The following is a 24,000-nucleotide window of genomic DNA, read 5'->3' as shown; positions in this document are numbered from 1 at the left end:
ACCTATGCTGCTTCTGCCGCTTCCATAACAGTTGAGGATCAGGCATTATGGAGCTCAGCTCCATCACATCCCCCTTCCACTCCGACATCCAAGAGATACCTAGGCCTCCCCAAACACACTTTCTCTTTCTCCTTCAGCCAGATGTGGGGTGAGGCAATTGGCACCAGACAGTGTGGTTATGCTACCTTCCCTAACTTTACACCTACAGAATTTTCCCCTTGTCTGGTCAGTCCGGACAGTAAATTTGTCAGATCAGAATATCCAGCCCACTGTATCTGACTGCTCTGGAACTGGCTAAACACTAGTTATACCATATAGATCTGAAAGGTATTAATAATGAAAGATGTCATTGATTGATCAAAGAATAAAGCAGAGCCTTACAACCTGCAGATTTTTAGTATAGGTTTAGACAAACACAACAGCATCAATAGATAATATATGTGGTTGATGTGTAAGCAGGTAAAATAAGCCCACCAGTAATGATTAAGGTTTAGCCCTGTTACGTTTTATAAAAATGTCCTGCCATCTCATGGATACAACTGCTATAATAAGAGAGCACCAAGACCATTCTAAGGAGACTATCTGGGAAGTGAAATAAAATAGGAATCCAATAGCAAATATTCATAAGCTGGGTTCTCTATTTGTGTTACTCTAGGAAGGTCAGGAAGCGTTCTGACTGACCCTAAAAGACATTTTTTAAATGAAGTAAAAGGGATAAAGATTAGAGATGGGCAAAAAAGAGGAACATTTTGTGAAAAATTTTCATTAAATATTTACTCCCTTTTTTGAGCAAAATTTTTTTGAAATTGAAAATTTTTGGCCAACTGTTATAATGATCCAGAATCCAGAAGTAGACGTTAAGTGTGGTACAAAGTGTCTTGCCTTAAACACAGATTGAGTATGGAAAGAGAGACACCTTTTGAAACCTTTGATGGCATTATTGGGTTTTGGACTGGGACTCAGAAGATCTGAATTCTCTTTCTAGCTCTTCAACTGACTACTATGAAATCTTAGATCTGTACTGATTGATCATGCTGTCAGCTGAGTATCTATCCCTGCACATTTGCTGCTCAGATCAAAAAAATATATGAAATTTCTCATATATATCTTAAAAGATGTAATTGCAGCTTCATAACTATAGCTTTTTCCAAAAGTATCAAAACAATTTGAAACTCACTTAGATTAACAAAAGGGGCAAATGAAGAAAAACTTTGAAATATTAGATTTCTTTTGAATCACAGTGGTTGTAAACTTCATCTTTATCGTAAAATCCTATTACTTCATGCCTCCAAAGGTAGTGAATGAGCTATCAAAGCCAGTCGAATCGAGATCTGCAGAGCTTCCACAGCCCTCTACAACATGACGTTTGGAAGTTCCATAAAATAAAATAAATTCATAATAATACTTTGCACTTTATATAGCACTTCCATCAGAGGATTTCAGTGTGCTTGAATTAAGATTCACAACACCCCTGAGAGGTAGGCTGGTATAATTTCCCCGTTTCACAGATAGGAAAAGATGAGAGAGAGATTAAGTAATTTGCTCAAATTCACGGAGGAAGTCTGAGGCAAAGCAGGACAAAACACAGATCTTATAGCTTCAGCATCTACGCTTTTGCCACAAGACCATCCTTCCTCTCTGTAAATACCACTAGAGCTTCGATATACAGTAGTTCTACTGTATTAAATATGACACCATATATATGTTCTGGATCATAAGGCTAAATCCCATAAAATTGATAGACATATGGTTGAAAAGCCAAGAGAAGCAGAGTAGTGAAGAGAGAGGAAATTTAGCATCCTATAGCTGGACAATGTTTTTCGAGGCAGTAGATAGTCCTTTTTATATACCAGAACATATTTTCGATTTTTCAAATAGTAAATTTTGCAAATCAAGGTGATTGCCCGCATTTCAACATGTCAAATTTTCAGTCTTTCAACTGTATGTCTGTCTACCTTATGGACTCCAACTTTATGGGACTGGACCATATGTCCGGATCCCGATATATATGAAGGCCAGTTCTAACATAAGAGCTTTACGGTAGTCATGTAGTAAACCATAATGTTTGCAGATGGCTGCAATAAAATCATTCAGGAGAGAAAAGGTGCAGGGGCGTAAAGCCTTCAAAGCTTCTTGTATGGAATAAACAATTTGATCTGAATAAAGCAACGTGAAACTCATTTTCAGCAATGAACCAACCAGTCTGGTCCAAAATGTTGCTTTTAATTTTCTTTCCTAATCCCATGTGCATTTTAACTTCCTTCCTATTTTTCTGTGAGGGATTTAGCTAAAAAAATAGAACTAAAGTGTAAGAAGGAATGATCATAAGATGATGAAATTTATCTAAAGCACAGTCCAAACCTCAGCTGCTAAACTTCCATGACAAATGTTAGTTGTTTTTTTAAAACATGCCAGTAATTTTTTTATAACTCAGTTTTAACACTATCACCAGCATTTTCTAAAATGTCTCTTCAAATTCCATTTTATTTTTACCTGCAACTTGAAGAAGGTTACCACGGGCATCTCTGTAGGCTCAGAACCATGATTGTAGGGGGGAGGGTAATGTTACCCCACTGTTTGATGTCTTTATTATGAGTCATCCTGATTTAGGACAATAGGAACTGGCATGCAGGATCAGACTAATGATACTCCAGTATTCAGTTTGTGACAGTGATAAGCACCAGATGCTTCAGAGGAAGATGCTAGAAACCCCAAAATGAACAATTATAAAAATTCTTGCCCATAAGGCAATGTTTCTCAGTGAGGGTGCACCACCCCAAGGAAATGCAAAGGATAGGGGGCAGAGGGCCGGTAAACTATTAAATTGTAATCCAGAGGCTCAGCTTTCATTTTAAAGAAAAGTCCTTCTCTAGCGGTTATGGCTGTGAAACAAACCTTCAAAATGTGAAGCAAGTGTAATCAGTTCAGAGAGGTCTGCCTGAGTTTGCAGAGAGCCTATACACTAGCTCTGAGGTGTGCATTTATTTCAATGGGCGGAACCTCAGATGCCAATGATGATACTTTAAATGTCAACTTTGTTAGCTATTTTACAGCTCCTCAAGGCACGTAAGAAAGGAGAGGAGGTATCACATTATAAAGATCTACAGATGGGTTTCCCGAAATGTGTGTGTGTGTTTGTGAGGGGAGGGGACATGAAGTACTAGCCAAGGGTGTGGGGACATGGAAGATGTTTTAATTGAGGTGTGTAGGTTTTTAACCACACATGATGTGGTTGAAGAAGAAGAAGAAGAATGGGAAGGTGTGACTCATTTCATTTTCCTAAAGCAGGGCTTCACTCACGTTTTGGAAGCACTGTGCCAAGTTAAAAGTTTCCTAACCCTAAGCAGTTGGAGATTGGCATCTTTTCTGAAACATGAAAACTGATATCATATTTTTATGCTGTCTCAAGAAACTAGCTGTTTGTATTGTTTTTTGGACCCCAAGTCCTGTTTTTCCCCTTTCCAAAATATTTTGAACTAAAGTGTGGGTTTTTCATTTCCTAATCCAGTTCTGCCCTGGGCTCAAGTCAAGGGAATGATCACCTTGAAGGAGATATAGTCTATCATGGCCAATGTAAGTGGGGACTGTAGGGTTTTTACACACTTCTTTATCTTAGGCTCCCATTTTACATTAACCTCCACCCCTTCTTCACAATAGCCAAAACCACCTGCACTTGGAAACAGTTAACAATTGCTGTATAATGAGGCAGTAAAAAGTGAAAAAGTAAGATGCAACCTCTCTCTCTTTAGGCACTTCAAGCCAATGAGAGGGATTTACTCTGGTTAAATAGCTCATTGAGGGGCAGGTTTTACACTTTACATTAAGGCAAAGGGAATTTTTCTATTGATTTAAATGGTGCGGGATTAGATCCTGAGTAAGAAACAATATCACTCCTCATTCCAGGCCTTGTAATATATCAAATTTCATTCTCTAACTATGCCACTGGGGCAGCCTCCCTTGAAATTTGTTAACATAGGGATTTATCCTGTGAGCTGTTGAGTGCCCTCAATTCCCGTTGCTTTCAGTGGGACAAGATCTGTCAGGATTGGGCTCATAGTCTGTACATTGTATTTTGGGGTGAGCAAAAAAGATATTAAGATGCAACAAAACAAAACAAACAAAAAAGCACAAACAACAAATAAACAAGTAAAGAAAAAAAGTCAATCTGAGCAAAGAAAACACATTATTTCTTTCTTGTTGAAAGTCTCAGCATATGCTGCATCTTATGTCGCACAAGTGTACTCATTAAATATTATGAAATGTACAACATGCAATGAAAGTCTAACTACACATTTAAGGCATTCATACCTGTGTGCTCATATTTGTGTCGCAGAAGGGAACTGCTTTTCTGGAATGTTTTGTCACATAAGTCACATGCATACATGCCACTTTCTGTCTTCTTGATCTTCTTTCGGGACAGACAGGAGTCAGAGTCTGTCATGTCGTCTAGGCCTGACATGTAGTCTGGTGTTCCATCAAGCAATTCTCCCTGCGATGTAACCAAATTGTTTATGTAAAACACTGTGCTTCCTGTATTTTGTGGCTTACTGCAGCATCTTGTCTTCCTACAGTATATAGAATTAGGGAGCTATTCTATAAGACTTAAAATGATACTCAGCAAGGACCTGATCCTGATAAAACTTCTGAGCACAGTGCTTAATACCATGACTAGTCCCACTGGCTCATGGGCTACTCATGATAATAACTACGCCCAGTAGAAAATGTTTACAAGACTGGACCTTGCTACCAAGGAACATCTGCTTCTGTCACTGTCCCTCTTGGTCTTCAACTGCCTTAGAAAACTCTGTCTTCTTTTGAACACTGTGTAGTAAGAAGTTGTATGAATTATCTAAACAGAGAGTGTTTATGATATAGATGCTAAGTATTTCAGGGAGCAGGAAATGATCATGTAAAAGACTACATTCAAAGATCATAAAAGGTATTTTAATATCTTTTATGAAATAAATATAAGGAACAACTAAAGATCTTTTCTGTCAAAACACTGAACTGTAGATATATTCTGTATCTGTAGAAAGGTTTTAATTGAATTTTATATTTAGGTACAAAATGTTATTATTATGCAATCCATTTAAATGTATGTCTCCCGACTAAAGGCCTCAAGCTATATTTTTATATTTAATTTTGTAATTTGAAATAGGGAATATTAATAACACTTTTTATCAATGTTCTATCTATGTTAAAACAGCCTTCAGCATTAAGCAATAATGAATGTGGATCAGTAAATTATTAAATTTCTTGATATTTATTTTGTCTTGATCCAAAGAGAGTGCAAACTTGCATGATAACATACATTTCCATTTGCTATCACACAGTTCAGTTTTCTTAGACTAGGTTTGCACTAATTAATATTAGAGAAGATTAAATAGGCTTAAATACATTTACAAAGAGGGCAGATGTACTGTAAATTGGAATAGTGGAACAGCTGTTATGGAGGTGCAGTGCTATTTATGCTCCTATTGTGCAAAGAGGGATTACAGGCTATAACGTTAAGCCATACCTGATTTTCACATTTGAAACAATAAAACATTGTTAGCAAAATTACTAATGGAGCATAATAGGTCATAGGGGAATGTCCACAAATGTAAAAACGTATTCATCTATAATCAATTAAACTCATTTAACTAAACTGTGTACCTTATATTTTAATACATACACACGTATATTCTTACACACTATGAATATCTGTAGAGGAAAGTGATTTCACTAGACTAACCTTTTGGCATATTTACCTAAGTGAACAGATCATATACCCTTTACTCATTGATTTCTATGGGACTTTACCTGAGAAAGGATTATAGGATCATACCCAGGAACTAACAAATGTAACCCAAATCATGCCCCTTAGATATAAACATGGAGGGGCCTTTACATGGAAATGGGTGGGCTCAGATGCCACTTCCACAGACCATTCCTTTCCATTTCTGGCCCTCCTGCAAGCCTCTGTGTGGTAAGTCAATGTAGGGGTAAGTAATGGGAACTGGATGTGCTGAGGGGAGGTGTAGGTTGGCCTGAGGCAGGGCCAAGGGTAGGGATACACATTGTCCCTCCTCTGACTTCATAGAAACTAGTTAAGAAAATATGGAGTCCTCCCTGTGGGTCTTGGAGGCTGCCATAAGCTGGGGGACGTTCCAGGCAGAGCAGTTCCAATGGAGCCATGGTGCTAGGGAGCCTACAGGATTTGTAGTGGTGCAGAACCATTATGGAGGTACAGGGCAGTGTTTTCTGTCAATGGGAATTCTCTGGGCCATTGACAGGTATATAAAATTCTCGTGGAGGACAAATATAACCCTAATGAAATTAAAAGCTAAACATTTAGGGTGACCAGATATCCCTATTTTATAGGGACAGTCCCGATTTTTGGGTCTTTTTCTTATATAGGTTCCTATTACCCCCTACCTCCTGTCCTGATTTTTCACATATGCAGTCTGGTCACCCTATAAACATTAAATGTGTTCATATGTCTTCTGTATTGAATAAATGTTCCCACCCTACTTTTCAAGTTCAAGCTAAAATTCTATGTCTGTTGGAAAGGTTTCATTTAACTTTGGGGACTGTTTTTTTCATATAAAAGGACATGACAAGGGATACTGAAATGTAGCCTTTCAAAACAAACCAATTATGACTATGTACCTGAAATCCTTGTTTCCGCTGGAACTTTCTCCTTTGCTGCATATCAGCAAAAGTAGCTGCTCCAGTTGGATAAGTATAGGCCATATGTGGTAGGAAGCTCATTTGATCTAGTCCTGGGTATGGTCGCAGCCCAGGAATACTGGTCTGGACTGGTGGCATAAAAGTGGCCGGAGGAAATGCGCTTTGTGGTGGGAGTGTTGTATATAAAGGTTTGGCACTAAATGGGTTCAAACCAAACACTGGGTTAGTGCTTTTATCCAGATTATTTGAATTAGAAAACTCCTTCTTGATAAAAGTCAAGTTCAGCGGCTCATCTGAATTTTCAGATGATGAAGAAACACTGTTGTGGTCTAAATTTATGCTACTAGATTTTGTTTTGTTCTTTGTGGCTATAACACTTTTGGGTTCCTTCATTTGTTTTGGTAAAGACAAGTCCAAAGGCTCAGCCTGAAGCTCCTCAGAGGAGAAACTGTTTGGAGTGTAAGAACTGCTATGGGAGTTTTTAGAAGATGTGGAAGAAAGATTTAAAGGAGAAGGAGTATTGCTCCTGGAGTGGTCCAATTTATCAACTGGTTTAATATTGGTAAAATGTGTAGGTTTTGTTAGCCTGAGAGGAGTATCACAATTAGTAATACTGTTGTGGAGTTCAGCTATAGATGGTGAAGTTATAGAGTCCACAGGCTTTATTGGAGATCTGGCTGACAAAGAGTCTTTAGTGGGAGTGTTAGTGGCAGCCAGCACCGCCTTGGCACTGGTCCTTTCCAGTGATGGTGACCTGGAACTTGAATACTGGTAGAATTTTCTTTGTTCAAACCATTCCTTCACAAATTCCTGAGGAAGGCCAACGGCAATGGAAATTTTCAGTAGTTCATCAGAGTTGGGTTCCATATTCATAGCATAATATGCTTTAAGTACAGACATGTGGTCCTTGTATGAATTGATGGGGCTAGTCATTCCTTTCTCAGAAAGTACTGATGACAACAGGAGGGCTTGCTTATCAACAAACACTCCAGGTTTGTTGGGTACCATGTTTTCATGAGGTTGAAGGACTGCCTTGATTTCTTCATTCATCTTACACAGGTAACGCTCATGCTGATGCAGGGGAATGGGACCAGGAAAGCTTTCTTTACAGAACTGGCATGAAAATGGAGTGGATATATTGTGGTTCTCTATCATCTTATCTTCAGTTACCAGATCTATTAGGGTACGCAGCTTCTCTTTTTTAATATTACTGAGCTGCCTCCTTGAGTCTGTGGTCAAGCTCTGGAGACAAGCTTTGGCTTCATTGACTTTTTCTAATGTATAGTCAATAATACTTTTAGTGGCACCATTATGACTCACTACTGGAAGACCCACTGGTGGAATATTAGGGGAAGTAACTCCTTGTTCCTCGGTTTGAGGGCATGGATCCTTCATGTGATAACCCTTCAGCTTTGAGATCTCTTCAGCCTTGCAGTCCATTTTCTGCCTGGAAACCGTGTTGTCCACAATCTGTAGGACCTTCTGCACCTCACTTAAATTACTGCCTATTGCAGGAAACCCAAGTAGTGATGTTTCCATCCCTACACCTAAGTGCTGCATTGGACTTTGAGCAGAAGCATGAACTCCTAATGGGCTGGTTGCTCCAAGTCCACCATTCATAAAAGGACTAGCTCCACTAAACCCATGTGTGGCCATAAGAACCTTGTATTCATTGAAATCTAGTGGTTCTGTTTTAATTTTCAGTAAGCCTGTTTGCTCAGACATACTAAGTGGTTTGCCGTTCTCCAGCTTGTTTCTCAGCTGTGTAATGGCTGAATTAGTAGGAGAGGAAGATACAGAATTAGGAGAAGAACCCGTCTTGATATTGTTTCTCATTCTGCCATTTACAGAGATTAAGCCAATACATTTCTTGCTGCTGATGTGCGAACTGTAGGAGCCAGAATGGGAGAAACGTTTCTTGCAGTTTGGACACTCATATGGTTTCTCACCTAAAATGATAATTAAAACCAAACATTAATATATTATTATTATTATTATTGTTGTTACTGTTATAATGATTGATCTTATACATTTACCTAATTAGATATTGATGTTGCCACTGACTAATAGGAAGAGAGAGGTAACGAGCCTACCCCACTGATTACTTATTCTGGGTGCCAAAGAATCCTATGAACATGGCTGAGCCCAGCATCTCTCCCCATATCACCTCTGAGGAGTCTTCTTGTTTCGAGGTTGATCCTAGCTTTTGTGGGTACCTATGCAAAATGAGAGAGATCCCACCTGGCTCACTCCATGCCTGTGATAGCCAAGCAATTCTGTGGCAGTTCTGCTAGTGATGCAGTGCTATTAGTGGTATTACATGTGTTGCTAAAGGAGTGTATTCATGGGGACCCTGGCTATGTAGAGCCCTGTCACCTCCTAGATACAGTGGGCACAATTAAAACGCATTTGTCACTCCTTAGTGCCACAACATATTCTAAGAGTAGATGATACTATTATTGCAGCTTGGAAAGTGATAGTTGAGTTTTTAATGATGCGCACTGTAGTTTAGGTGTATGGCCTTAATCTTAGCACTTCTGAGGCCAATTATAAATCATTGTTTCCCATTTGACAATACAATGCCTGAAAGTCACCAGATTGACTGAAAAATAGTATTCTTTGTCGCATGTAGGTAAGTCTTCTGCAGGGCCACCCGGGGGAGGGGGGGCAAGTGGGACAATTTGCCCCAGGTCCCGCAGAGGACCCCATGAGAGTTTTTCGGGGTCCCTGGAGCAGGGTCCTTCACTCACTCCGGGGGCCCCGGAAAACTCTCGTGGGGCCCGGGCCCCCGGAGCTTCTTCCGCTCCGGGTCTTTGGTGGCAATTCGGCGGCGGGGCGTCCTTCCACTCCGGGACCCTCCGCCGAAGTGCCCTGAAGACCCACGGCGGGGAGTCCTCCCGCCCCTTACCCCAAGCATCCTGAATCCTCTGGGTGGCCCTGGTCTTCTGCTAAAGTAGTGCAGTCAAATCCATAAAGCTTAAATTCAACTCAGCCTTCTCAAAAATGCATTCAGATACTACAAGGATGGGCACTGTATAAAAAATTGGGTCCTGATTCAGTAATCACATGCATACAGGTGGACCTTTGTGGCTGGGAACTCAAGGGGTCTCTGTGTGGACAAAAGGGTCAGCTTGTAAAGATCAGATTGCTGGATCAGACCCCAGCTAGTTAAATAGCTAGATTGATAGCTAGATAGCTAGAAAAAGATGCCTTAGATGCCTTAGATTGCAATATAATATGAGTCATTCCTCAGATGCCCATTATCCCAACATATGAGCCATATTTCATTTATTTCCACTTTGACATTTTCATTTTTAAAAAACATTTGGTCCCTCCAAAAGCCAACTAAACAAAAATTTCTGAATTCCTCTGAACTCAAGCAGCACAACGAAGCATCTATTATTTTTTTGTAACAAGCATTATTATATCAAAATCTTACAGCAAGATCATGCTATTAACAGCATGATAAATGAGGATAAGTCAGATATTGTTTATGAAATACCTTAGTATCTCTAAGAAGCTACAAACAGAATTGTGTAAATTTTAAGCAATCTTTAAAACTCAGCTAATTAAACAAAATGCAAATGAGAACAGCAGCACCTCCGCTACTCACCACTGTGAATTCGCAGGTGTTCCTTCAGATGGTGTTTATATTTGAAGGCCTTGCCACACTCAGTGCATTTGAACTTGCGATTGCCTGCTCCTTGGGTCAGCATTTGGTGCTTGGAGAGAAAAGATTCTGATATGAATTTTATGAAAGAGGAACCGAGAGTTTTCTAGTTAAAAAACAAAAACAAAATTAATGTAACTCTCTATTTATCAGGCAAACCAAAAGGTCTGCACATACATTTATATGTCTCATCAGTGTTGCAATAAAAATAAAAATGTTGGCAGTAAACCGAAACAAATGCAAAAGTGCTTTCATATGAGCATTCAATATTTGCTTTAGAATTATTTCCTAAGTCTCTCATCAGAAATGTGTTGCTTTAAGGTATCTCATGATGAGAGAAACTGATTTGTAAAAAGATTTGTGGTTCTTATTATTCCTAGCAGCTTCTAAACATGAGGAATGCCTCTTGTTTAAAAATCCTGTTTACTGCACTAGTAGAAAATACAGTGTTACATATCAGATTTCATTCATTATCAAATATAAGTGACAATATCTTCAGCATGAGGCTGTAGCTGCTGGAAAATTTTTATCACAAACCAGCAGGAAAGATTTCAGCTACCTTTCTTATGGTGGGTTCTCCTCCCCCCCAGTGCTGTGCTAAGGAGTAGGGGCAAAACAAGAGAAAAGTTGGTTGAAAGGACAAGTTAAAAGCAGCATAAAGATATAATCAAACACAGCTGACCTTTTTGAACAAGTGAGAAAAGCACTGTGACTTTGAATTATGAAAAAAAAATACAGTCATCCACTCTGGATGCTCAAGGTAGGAGGTCAGCTTTTTTCAAGTAGCAATGACACAAAAGCCTATTGCAAAAAAGACAGCATAGAAACGGTATGACAACTGCTAGGGTGTGCTGAATCTTCCCACATTCCTAGTGAGACAGATGGTGTTACATGGGACACAGGGAGGTTTGTTCAAACAGCAGCAACCTTCAAAGATCAAGCAGAGCCCAGCCCGCCGAGCGCCATTGAGGGACCAGCGCTCATATGTTGCTGAGTTGCATAAACAAACAGCAACAGCTGTTTTGTCTCCCCCCATAGCCCTCAGAGGACTACTATAAACTTTAGTTGTGCCACTGTTAATATGATACAATCATTTTAATTTACTAATTGTAAATGCCATGAGCAAATGAGGGGACTTTTCAACACCAAAGCTACCATTCATAATGCGCCAACACAATCAGACTCTTGCATGTGAAATTTCAGACAGTTATGTTGGATAAATATCTAGGCATTTTAACCCAGTGTTTTTAATAATATAAAGCAAAAGGGGGGAAAACCCTCAGATTGTGTTAGATTAAAAAAATTGTATATGAGAATGTTTTTCCCTACCAGAAAACCCTGAAAAGGAAGCGATCTGAGAAACTGCACCAGAATCATTTATATTGATTTAAGATCAAGCAAGAGATACTGTTCTCTTAAAAATGCTAATTGCAAAATTGCATGATTAGAAGATGTATGTTTGCCTAACCGAATTTACCTTACGCCGAGAAAAATCTATCAAAAGATATATAGCTGATTATGATTTTTAGTTGTTTCAGAAAAATAAATATGGTATGAGGCCTATATAATTTGACACATGCATACACTCATTTATTTAAGTTTAAGACACACCAGTTGAGTTTCCATTACAATACTCCGTAACACCAGTTATCAGAGGTAATTCTCTAGGGAACAGAAGAAATAGTTTTCGTATAATATGTAAAAAGCTTTGGGATACAGCCCTTTTGAGTAATCAGTTTGTGAATGAAAGAAAGCTTCAGTCACCTGTTCAAGACACACAGCATTGGCTTAAATGTAATAGTGAAATGAACTAAATAATGCAAAGCAGTAATGTTGTAAGGTTACTTTTATCATAACAAGGAAAAATCATTTTGATTTATAACCGATATGCTAGTAGGATATATAAATAATAGTGATACTGCAATCCTAATGTGTGCATATGTTATTGGTACACTCAAAAAACATAACCCATACATTTTATGGAAAGATTTACTCTAAAAATGTGTAATTTTATTTTAAATGCAAAATATGCATACTTTTATGTGATTGAAAAGGTTATTCAAAAATAATGAAAAAAAATTAGTAGATCTTTTACTATGTCTTTGAGATCCTAGTTGCAAAAATTGCAGAGTAAAACTAGGTGAAAAATGGAATTAAAATTGCTGAGATGTTTAATACTGTATAATTAAAATGCCACAGTTTCGTTCACTTTTTGAGGAACATAAAAACGAAACTAAAGTCAAGTTAAAGTGCAAATAAAATTTCTAAATTAGAAATTAACACACTCATTCGATCGTGAACATAAGACTATTAAATCATATTAGAAGAGACCATCAAAAAATCATTTAGACCTCAATTAAAGCTATTACCATTAAAAGATCTGCATCTTCAAAATGCCATGAAAAATTAATAATGATTGCCAATCAAAGCAATATCGTTTCTCTAAGGGGTTATTATAGAAAGAAATCACTTAAAACCAACCCCCCACCTGATCTGTCCCTGGCTTGTGTGTCACCATATGCCGCTCGAGCTGGGTGCGGTAGGCAAACGTGTAGCTACACAGAGGGCAAGAAAAGTTCTCCTCATTCTTCTCGTGACGGTACTTGATGTGCTCCTTCAGTGATGTCAAACGCTTGTAGCCCCGGTCGCAGTAGGGGCAGGTCAGCAGTTGGGCAAAAGCATCTGGAGTTCCAGGTGGCAGGTCTGTAGCCGAGAGACAAGAGAGAGAGAAGCAGGCCAAAAGGTCAGTAAATCAATGGCAGCTAATGGGCTTATTGCCCGGGATGGTATGACAGGAATCACTGCAATCTGCTACACTAGAGTGCCATCATTTCAAACTGGCCTCAGAACACACCATTCCCCTTACACACCCACAACAAACTTGTATGAATCATTTCATACTGTGCTAGAAAATTAATTAAAGTCCTTACTCTAGCTTTTTTGAAGATTTAAATAGCTGAAAAACAAAGAAATATTCTTCTCAATCAATTGACGATTTGCATTTCATTTTAACCTGTTATATTAATATGACACCGGCCAAATCATTCTCATGGACACTTTTTCAATTATTCACCAAGAAGTAAGAGAGTTATGGGTCAGTAATCCTAAATTTCTCACGTAAAAATTCAATAGTTCAGAAACTTAAAACCATAGAGAGAGCATTTTTCCTTTTTAAATTAAGCTTTAATTGTTCTTGCTCTTTATTTCATCTACAAAATAATTTGCTGACTAAAAAATCACAATACACTAAAATTACAGTTCCAATCTTTGCTCATGAAATTCCATGCCTCTGCAGCTGCTCTTCAATTTTTAAGGTAAACACCCAGGCATGTAGTGCATTTATAATTGCAACAGCTGCAAGAAGTCAGGATAGTGGCTAAAAATGAATTACAGCCTCACCATTTTCTTCTTGCCCATTGGCCTCTGGAGTGCCAAGGCGAGACAGTTCTTCAGGGGCTTCTGGGTAAATAATGGCTGTGTCACTGCGCTGTAGGTACTCTGCTATGCTGACTGCATGCCCATCTCCTTCCTCCAGTTTCCTTTTGGCAAAATATTCCTCAAAGTCCGACGTGCAATTTGCATTCTTAACTAAAATTGGGGGAAGGGAAAAAGAAGTGGTTTTGAGTGCATTTTCCCTGTAAGATTGGCTAAGTTTATATGGTTGTTTGCAAGAAATGCTGACACTTGTGCTGGAGCTACAAGTCTGTGGTTTGAGCCTGATCCTGCTGCAGATTTTAGTCTCACTGGGCCTGCTCCAGCTCCTAACAAAGTCAGTAGGAGCTTTGCCATTGACTTTGATGGGAGTAGGATTGGGCCAAATTACATAAATGAGACCATTCATGAATCAGGGAAGCAGAAGTCTACTGGGCCTTAATACTGCAAGTTATTCTGCATGGATGGACCTTTGGACTCAGGGAACTCCTGTGAATTCAGTGGCTCTCTGTGTGGGTACAGGAGTCCACCTGCTCAGAGTAACTTGCAGAACTAAGATCTTGGGGACCTCTACTCTATCTGCTCTTCCTGCTCAGTTCCCACTGACTCCTTCTAAATTGAGGACGCTCAGCTCTTTGCATAGCACCTCACAGGTGTAGGTCTGTAATTTGTGCGTAGTGAAGCACACAACCAATTACCCCTTCAAAACTGCCTTGTCTTGTGCCATTTTTTTTTCTGATTACAAGAACAAAATGTTGCTTTCTTTAAAATTCGTAACATCAACCATATTTTTCTTCCTGGAAAATTCATCTCTGGGTAATTTACAATGGGAAAATACATTGTTTAAAAAATATGTTGCTCTGTACAATTTTACAAATAGAACCACATGTTTCCAGCCCATAACTGGGATACAGAGCCTAAAGCCACTTTTACAGTCCGTGCTGGAGTTTTGCTTTTTTTCTGAAAATGTAAACCTAATTTTTTATTGTCCATGCAACGTCCATGAAGTATAATATGTTCTCAACCACAAAATATTCTGTTGCTAACAATATGCATTTCTTCTCCCTATATCTGAATATTGCATAGAGGTAAGCTCTTGTAAAGTCTGGGGCATTATAGACAAATATTAATGCAACCAGAGGAGAACTGGGAAATAGACCATTTTCTTTCTCTAATTTTTTAAATAAAGACAATGAATGGTGGCAGTGAATTTCAGATCGTTATTTTTAACTGACCATAAATTAAATAAATAGTTTATGATCAATGACATTTTTAATGTATTTTTCTGTAGGACAAACAAGAAAGCAAAATTGTGATATATTTGATTTTTCATGAACCAGTCAAAAGTAAAACAAGCATGATTCTACTCTCCCTTACACCAGTGTAAATCAGGAATAAATCCAGTGAAGTCAGTGGAGTTGCAACAGTGTAAAACTAGTGGTTGAGAAGAATCAGGCCCCAAGAAGAATTACAACAGTGCAAAATTAGTATGAGTGAGAGACAAACCAAGTCCATCGTGTTTTGAACCATTTAGCAGCTTTGCCTCAATTTTTCACTTTTCTACAAAAATGGAAGTTGCAGGCAAGAGTGGTATGTTCTCTGAATGTGGAAAATTTTGCCCTAGGTAAAACAGTTGAACATTTCTGTTTTTTTCCAAAGTAGAATTTTACCATATTTTAGTTATGAGAAATGGATAATGGAGAGAAATGATAAAATATGTTTATCAAATTTACCTAAAAACAAAAAAAAAAACAGTTTTTATAAGAAAAAAAATTGTCTAAGTGCAAGATGATCGTTCAGCATAGCTTTGTTTGCTTCCCATATAGCCCTGGAAGTGCCTTGATATAATTTACAGATGGAGGTAATTCTGGCAACAATCTCATGGCTCTAGCCAATTAGAATTTCCAGTTCCCCTGACTATACAGCATCTTTCCTCTATGTACAACCTGCTGAGAATGAGTTAAAAACACAGTGGCGTCCCTAAATGTGGGTCAAGATTAGCAATGGATGAAATCAGCTGGGATAAAATAAGACCTGGCCCATGAAAGGTGCTGTGCAAGAGATAAAAATCCTCTGTTTATCGTTGGAACAGGTATTCAGTATGTACAGCTGCAGTGCAAGCTTCCCCAGACATTCGCCAATATACATCAGCCATTCTGGAGATGGACAACATGGCTGATGAATGAGTGAGATTGTTATTCAATTGCTATACTACAATGCTGAAGGAGTTTGAACTTGAGGAGCTGGTTTGGCCCATCATTGCATATTCATTATGCAAGCACCACACATTGAACTGATCAAATCAAATCCTCTTTCACCATGTTGAGATAAATAAGTTTTTTATATAAAAAAAAGGAAACTGTCTAAACACTGAATGGAGTTTTAGCCACAAAAACCTTGTCGGGTTAAATGGCATTCTTATGGCTAAACCCATCAGTGAGAAGTCCTCTAAAATTTCTCTATAGGCCTTAAACAAGCAAATTTTTGTCAATTCAAAGGGCCAGCATCATTATAAATTGCTGTCCACACTTCCATGAGTTTTTGACATTTTATATGGAAGGAAAGAGGATATGGAATGGCAAATTGTTGAGTTGCTCCTGATTCTTTATATGTATCTGAACAATCATTATGTCTTCTGTTCAATAACAGTGTCCACCTAACATAGTTCATGTGTTACATACAAAGTGCCAAATGCTTATTTGCAAAGAAGAACTTGTTTGTTAAGGAGGGTATGATTATATGGAGGAAAGACTGGAGTTCTGAGTGCAAATTACAGTGGAAATGTGTGTGTGTAATGCAACAATTTGTCTTTTATGTTGTGGGGGGAATATAACAAAATGGTGGTTGCTTGTACATAATTATATTTACACACCGAAATGTCAGGCTGTGTTCTGGGTATGTCTTTTTCATAGCAGAGCTGAAATGTTCAAAGTTAAGCCTGAAACCCCACCTTTTACTCCTCCCATTGTGTCTAGAATTTGCAGCTCCTGAGGTAATTTATGCCTGTATAGTGTTAATATTCCCTGATTCAGAAATGTTCCTTTTCAGTAACTAGGCACAACTGTATGAATTAAGGATACTATAACACCCTGAGTCTGTGGGTTTTAACCTTCAAAATGTTTTACCATTGCTTTTGTTTCTGTTGTTGCTATTTTATAGACATCTTAAAAAACCCTTTTCATTAAGGTTGTGCACTGAGGTGATTACTTAGGTACCAAGGATGAAGGCATTTGTCTTCCCTTTCAGGGGTGGGATGGCAACAAGATCTTTCCATAGCCCCTACGGCAGAACTGAGGTTGTGGACCCCTTTCTGGGGGAAATGGCTGGTGATCTATGTAATAATGGATGCATTAGCCCTGCCCATTCTCCCTCCTCTTTTGGCCTAGCCCTTTTCCATCTCCACAGAGTACATACACTGGGAGAAAGGGTATTTGAACAGGAAGAGGAAATGGTCTGGTGGCTTTTAGGAAGGGAGGAGAATGAACCTTCCTCCCTTTACCCCCAGAATTAGGAGGGGAAAGGAGAGGAGCCGATGTGTGAGAGAGAGCCTGAAGGATCAGGGGAGTGGGAAGCTAGTTGTCTGCCTCTCCAGCAAATCTGAGATCCTGGTGGGGTCAAATGTAGAATTTGAACTCAGGTCCTTTATCCCCAACCACCCATGGTGGGGCTGAGCTACTAGTAAAACCTCTAATCCTGAGCTTGGGCTGTCTAGGTTGGCCCAGGAACATGATTAAAAAGCTGATTTTGATCCAGCAGGTTATACTAGCCTATTGTAATATTACAGACTCTGGGATTCTTAAATCTGTGGATTATTTAGCTTCTGTGCATATGCATGGAATCCAGGATCTAAAGCAAATGTTTATGTCTAATTTTTAAACCCCTAAAAACAAGGGGATTTAGCAGAAAAGCTAACAGATCCTTAACTTAAACAATATTACTGGTACTGTAATATTAAAGATTAACATGAATAGCGAAGGTTGACCGTGTGCTTGCCAGTCTCTTACAAGATGCTTTACTGCTGAGAATTCAGAAATTATGGAAAAATCACTTAGTATTACTAAACAAATCACCTGATTATCATTAGGTGTGCCTCCCCCTAAGCCCTTAGTTGTTTTCCATGTAAAAAGCCGCACTCATAGATTCCTTGTGGATTGAAATTACACACAGAACCCACACTCCTATCTGTGAGTCAAACATTTAGTACAGTAGGTGACCTCACCAATAAGTAATATTTTAATTAATTATTAGGGCATGGAGAGTAGAAATATTTTCAGTTCCAAAGGCTGATGTATCAGAGCCTCATGCTAAACTAAAATACATTAAGGAAAACATTAAGGAGGTGTTTAGTATCTTTAAAAAGAGAGAGAAAGAGGACACTCAAGGAGCTTGGGAGACCAGTTATTTCTTGTGGGAACTCTTACTGTGAGGTGGAGATAGCTGCTCCTAATCGCAAACAAAACTAATAAAACCACAGCCTTCATTAAGCAGGAAGTGACAGGCCCTCATTGGTACACATAGATTACGGTCTGAAAACGGCCTATCCTTCTAACCTGCCAAGTTTTACTTCTGTTTTCCTCTCCCTTGAAGGTTTTTTTCCTCCTTCTTTAAATCACATGAAAAACATCGACAGCCAAAGCTTATTAGCCAGATGTTATTAATATAAAAAGGGAAATTTTGTTTGTTCATTAACAGGGAATCTGCTCATCTATCTCCTAAAAAAGAATCCCAACTGTAATGAAAGTAATCGGACCAATGAAGTAAATCAAATGATTCTAACAATCAACTATTTAAAAACAGCTTATACAGTACATCATTTTGTTAAGTAGCCCTTTTAGAGACCTTTAGAAACAGTTTGCAAATTGATTTAGCATAGCTGAACTATGAACTATACCTTTAACTCTAGTGGAAGCTTTTGCTTTTGCTTGTATAAACTTTATGTTGCTTAGTATAAAAATATAGAGGATAAAAAAATGTTTAATGGTAGCCATATATAAAAGTAGCAAGGGCAATAGCATAATAAAGATCTTTCTGTTATTTCCATTCTATGTTAATGACATACTGCAGTGAATTTTTCCTAAAAACAATCACATTTGTTGCCTGGCCAATTAATAACTGTAGTTAGTTCTAACATGTGAGCGACTTGGATATGAAGTCTTCTGAGGTCACCTAGAATTGGGGAACCTTGCAAGGATAACACGCCCAGACTTCAGGAGCAAGAAGCATTTTGTATTATTTAGCAGTGACCTCCCTGGGCAATCCAGAAGCATTCATAATGCTCTCCAAAAAAAGTCCCATCTGGACTTCCTTGGGCAAATGAAGGTCACTGTGATGTGGTCTTTATTGAGGGTGTGTCACTGGGTGAGTTGGTCCTTTAAGGGGACTGGCATTCAGCCTCACCTGTACCTAGACTTAGTTCATCTTCTTAGGTGGAGGGCTAAGTCACCTCAGTGACCTAACCACACTCAAAGTTGGTGGTTGACCATCTGGGAGGGGAAACTGAGACAACACACTGTGGGAAATTGAGTCAATAGACAGTACTGAAGCCAGACCACGTAAGTCCTTACTACAAGGAGCATGTCAAAGAATTCCTCGTAACATCCTCCCAAAACAGTTAATATTTGTTATTTAGAGATAGGGTTTTCAAGTGTTCAGTGAAGCAAGAGCAAAATCCCCACTGAAAGTCACATGATTGAAAGTGACTTTCACTATATTTTATTTCTATTTTTCTCAATAGCCAGATGTAAGGTATATTATTTCATATTGAAAAGTACCTGAGACCGTTCAGATAGAGATTGGATGGTTCTGTGGATTAACAATGGGTTATAGGATCTTTCACTTCTAAATCACAGGCTCAAATCAAGCTCAGTTGGAAGTGATCACTAATCCTTACCATCAGAGGTTTTGGTGGTATTGAAATGAGCTAGAGGAGATAGTCTAGTTCCCAGTGGAAAGATGTCCACATCACAAGAACAATCCTCACAAATGGCACTAGCTAGTACCAGGGTCGGCTTCAGCTTTTTTGCTTCCCCAAGCAGTGAAGAAGAAAAAAAAAAAAGAAAATCCCGATTGAACGGAGTGATTGAGCTGCCGCTGAAGTGCCGCTGAAGAGGATGCTAGGCACTGAAGGACCCGCCGCCGAATTGCCGCTGCGGACCTGGACATGCTGCCCCAACAAGACGTGCCGCCCCTTTCTATTGGCCGCCCCAGGCACCTGCTTCCTTCGCTGGTGCCTGGAGCCGGCCATGGCTAGTACTCTTATCAATGGTCTCAGCAGAAAGGACAAGGTCTCAGATACCACAACGACTCACTTACCCTATCTTCCCATTAGCCAGTCCCTTCAAGATTCTTTGAGGGGTAGGCTTTTGAGCAGGGTCTGACCTGGTCTACATAGTCTGGCTAGGTGTATTTTCAAGATCAGTTTAGGGGGAAGTCATTCTCTAGGATGCTTTTCAAATGCAGCTTGCCTTTTAGTGTAGACAGAGCCATTGATAGTAATAGCCGTTACATGGGTGTATAGAAAGGAAGGTGTTCCTGTTATTATTGAGGTTTATTTTAAAAAATGACTAAAATAAGGGTTCTTCCCACCACCCAACCAAAACATTTTCTTAGGATTTGGAAAAAAAGGTTAAGTCCCAACATAGGCCAGCCATTATGTGTGATATTCTTCCTTGCTCCATTCATAGATGCTGACTTCCCCTCTGCCAGGTGGGTGCTCTTCCCGCCCCTGCACCGCCCTCGCCCAAACCCCATTCCACCCCCTTCCCTCAAGTCCCCACCCCTGCCCTGCCTCTTCTCCACCTCCTCTCCTGAGCGTGCCGCATCCCTGCTCCTTCCCCTCCCTCCCAGAAAGTCCTAAGCGTTGCCAAACAGCTGTTAGGTGGTGGGTGGGAAACGCTGGGAGGGGGAGGAGTGGGGACGTGACGCGCTTGGGGGAGAAGGAGGCGAGGACGGGATTGGGGGAGTTTGGCTGCCGGTGGGTGCAGAGCACCCACTAATTTTTCCCCGGAGCACCCACGGAGTCGGCGCTTATGGTTATGAGAGAACCTCTAATCATGAAGAAGTTGTGGGCATTTCATATGGTCTGTGATTTCTCAGTCCCACAGTTCACTACTCCAGACTAGCTATTACATTTTAAATGGCAAAGCAATGAGGCCCTTTAGAGCATTTCTGGCTGTTGTTTGAAAACAAATCTTCAATAAGGCACAATTTCCTATTGTAGACAGGGCCAAAGGCAGCTCCCCATGACTGTCAAGGAGTGATTACACTTCCTGGGTCAGATCCTCAGCTGAAGTCAACAGAATGACACTGATTTAAACCAACTAAGTGAGAGAGGGCTGTGGTCCTCATGTCTACGCCCAGAAGATGATTTCTGACTGGTTTACAGGAGGAGTGGGACACCTCTTTTCTGGATTAAGAGTAGAATATGATCTATGGGGCTGTCAGCTGACAGGTATTGTAATACCTTTCTCCTGAAGAGGAGACCTAAGGCCAGAGTACAAAGCAGAAAGAAGAGACCATCAGAAACTGGAAAGGAATGGTAGGTGGTAATAGGCCACAAGCTTTCCCCCCTCCAAGGAGACAACACAACAAGTAGGAAGGAGTCAGGACTTGTTATGGTCAGAAAAATGTGTGGAAAGATAGTCACAAAGCCTGAGACAGGACCTGGAAGATTCTGGTAATGGTAAGTCAGATAAGAATCCAGCCTTTTTTCTGAATCAAACATCTGAACCTTTTCATGTCCAGTTACTCCAAATACCATGTATGAGTCATCACTTTATGAATATATCTTGAAAAACCAAGTGATTTTAGAATATTTGTTATTTTCGGTTCTGTATAGCAATATTATTAAGGATATATATAATGATAAACTGTGACTCCATTCTAATCCACTCATTACTTTTTCATGCATAAATCTAATGTATGAAAAAAATCATTGACATGTTTTTATTTTTCTATTATTTTCTCCCACAAGAATTAGAAAGTACATTTCTTGTGTTATTTAGTAAGGACATTGTAGGTTTTATGTGGGTGTGTACCAGCATTAAGGATGTGTGAATAATAAAATCCTTATAACATTTAGGTACCATCTTTTATAATAACATTTCAAGAAGGCAGTACCTATGAATCAAACATTATAATGTGATGCATAACAATTTACCTGTGCTGGAAAACATCTACATATTTAAGTGTAAATCTAGCAGAAAGCAAGGTGAATGTAGTGTAATGCATGAATCATCTATGGCAAAGGGTCTTATGGCCTTTGGGAAGAACATGGTCAAACTCCAGAATTCATTTGGCTAGTAACAGAAACTTTTTATGGCCTTTTGCAGCTATAGAAAAAAAGAGATGGCTCAAAAATAATGACTGTTAAATATCTAAGTTCCCTTTCTTTTTCCACAGAAATGTATGGATTTTAAGAAGGGAAAGAAATAGATATGGAAAGTAGGGAAAAAAAGATTAACTAGAAACAAAATAATCTCATAAATATTGGTTTAAATTGTGTATCTGTGTATATATGTGGGGTTGTGTGTGTCTTTCTAAAAAGATATCTGGATTCTCTGAAGTATCTTACTCTCTGTTCCCTGTGAATATGGGGTTGCCATAAAGAGTGCACCCCATCCTTATTATCAAGTTCTTTGTACAGTCTCTCTCATTAAAAGACTACAGTATCTTGGCCCACGTACTTTAAACTCGTTCATTCACCCTGACTGTGAAAACGTCTCCTCACAATGCTAAAATCTATTAGCTTACAAGAATGCAGTTAAAATGAGTGGGGTTGAGGCATGGTGGGGAAAAGAGAGATTGAGTTTTCACTGACTACCCAGTTTGTACCATTGTAATCAAATTTGGGGGAGAGCGAGTGGGGATTGAAATCAGGATGACTATTTAAACATTTCTCAATTGTTCAGCTAGACAAGTAAATAAATTGTTTAGCCACTTCTTCCCTTCATGCACAGCTAATTCTAAATGACACAGAACAAACATGATGTTCAAATGGACCATTTGCCTTACCTGTACCATTGTTTCCAGTGGTCTGAATTGCGGCTTCAGGCCCCATAGTGTCATATTCCTCCTTCATTTCTTCTGCAAAATAAGCACATGCATTTTTAGCATTTGCAAATTATTGAACAGCTCACAAAGCTAGCAAGCACCCTGCAGTAACAAGGAAGATTCTTTTAAAGGAAACAGAGAAAAGGCCTGTTCTAAGCCTCTATACAATGGCTTTGTTCTTGCAATTGAATGAATTCAATCATGCTAACTGGACAAGAACTTATTTACTTTAAACATTACAGCAAGTGGTGAAAACCAGAGGTATTTATTTGGGCCAAATGAAGGCCTTTTTCTGATATCAAATCCAATAAGCAGTGCGGTGGAAAAAAGCTTCTTATTTTTAATAATCGGTCAACTGCAAGTTAATTATTTTTACCTGGGAAGAACAGGCATTTTACATGAAGTAATGGTAAATACAGAAGAAAGGACAGCAGATCCATCTATTAAGATTATTATCATACACCTGCTATTTGATTCATCATCCTCATTTTAACTATATAGACTTGGAGTGAGGAGTGTATTAATATCAGAGGGTGCAAAAATTTCTAAATTTTAAACTGTGGACAGTTAGATTATGTCTGTTTAATTTGTCTGAGCCTCCTTTGCATTTGCAAAGGATAGATTTGTGCCCCAAAATTGGATTATTTCACATGAAAATTAGTACTTATTATACAGAATTATCTGTCAATCCATCTATTTGTTATGGACCAATTTGCTTTTGGTGAAGTTGCTGGGGTGAAAGGTATTTTAAAATAGGGTTTATAAAGAGGAGCTCGCTTCAGCCTACTAATGGATAGAATATCTTTTTGAGCTATTTATCCATCTAACGTAGATATTTCTAAGATGCCTATCACCTTGATTTCTTACTGATGATTTGTTAGTTCAGATGCAACAGGTATTCACACAAAGTTGGTGGACACAATTTAGGTGCCCACATTTGAAAATCTGGCCCTCAAAATAATTCCACAGGCAAAATCAAATACACACAATTCTCTCTCTCTTATTCCTTTCCACTTTCTGCCAATTCCCTTCCTTTTCCTCTTTGCACATATGCACAAATATATAATCTATTTCTTTCATTTTATATGCAAACATAACAGTTCTTAGGATTTGAGATTTAAATAGAGGGCCTGATAATTTTATATTTAGCTGGATTTGTAAGAAATGAAATCTAG

The 24,000-nt window shown here is 38.9% G+C and overlaps 1 protein-coding gene across 2 annotated transcripts in view; it reads right to left on the bottom strand.

The window, feature by feature from the left end:
- Window positions 1–24,000, bottom strand: part of ZEB2 (zinc finger E-box binding homeobox 2) — a 129,996-nt gene that overhangs the window by 8,799 nt on the left and 97,197 nt on the right. Inside the window, exons 4-9 of one of the 2 annotated variants that reach the window (XM_054043785.1) lie at window positions 22,787–22,858; window positions 13,742–13,930; window positions 12,831–13,045; window positions 10,286–10,394; window positions 6,652–8,621; window positions 4,309–4,489 (exon numbers count right to left, since the gene is read on the bottom strand). In XM_054043785.1, the coding sequence (XP_053899760.1) occupies window positions 4,309–4,489; window positions 6,652–8,621; window positions 10,286–10,394; window positions 12,831–13,045; window positions 13,742–13,930; window positions 22,787–22,858 (2,736 nt within the window). The remainder of the gene's footprint in view (window positions 1–4,308; window positions 4,490–6,651; window positions 8,622–10,285; window positions 10,395–12,830; window positions 13,046–13,741; window positions 13,931–22,786; window positions 22,859–24,000) is intronic. The other variant, XM_054043786.1, reaches the window with a different exon arrangement.

This window comes from Malaclemys terrapin, chromosome 11 (genome assembly GCF_027887155.1).
Source record: "Malaclemys terrapin pileata isolate rMalTer1 chromosome 11, rMalTer1.hap1, whole genome shotgun sequence".
Lineage (NCBI taxonomy): Eukaryota > Metazoa > Chordata > Testudines > Emydidae > Malaclemys > Malaclemys terrapin.
Note: the sequence above shows the minus strand (reverse complement) of the source record. Positions and strands in the feature narration are given on the sequence as shown.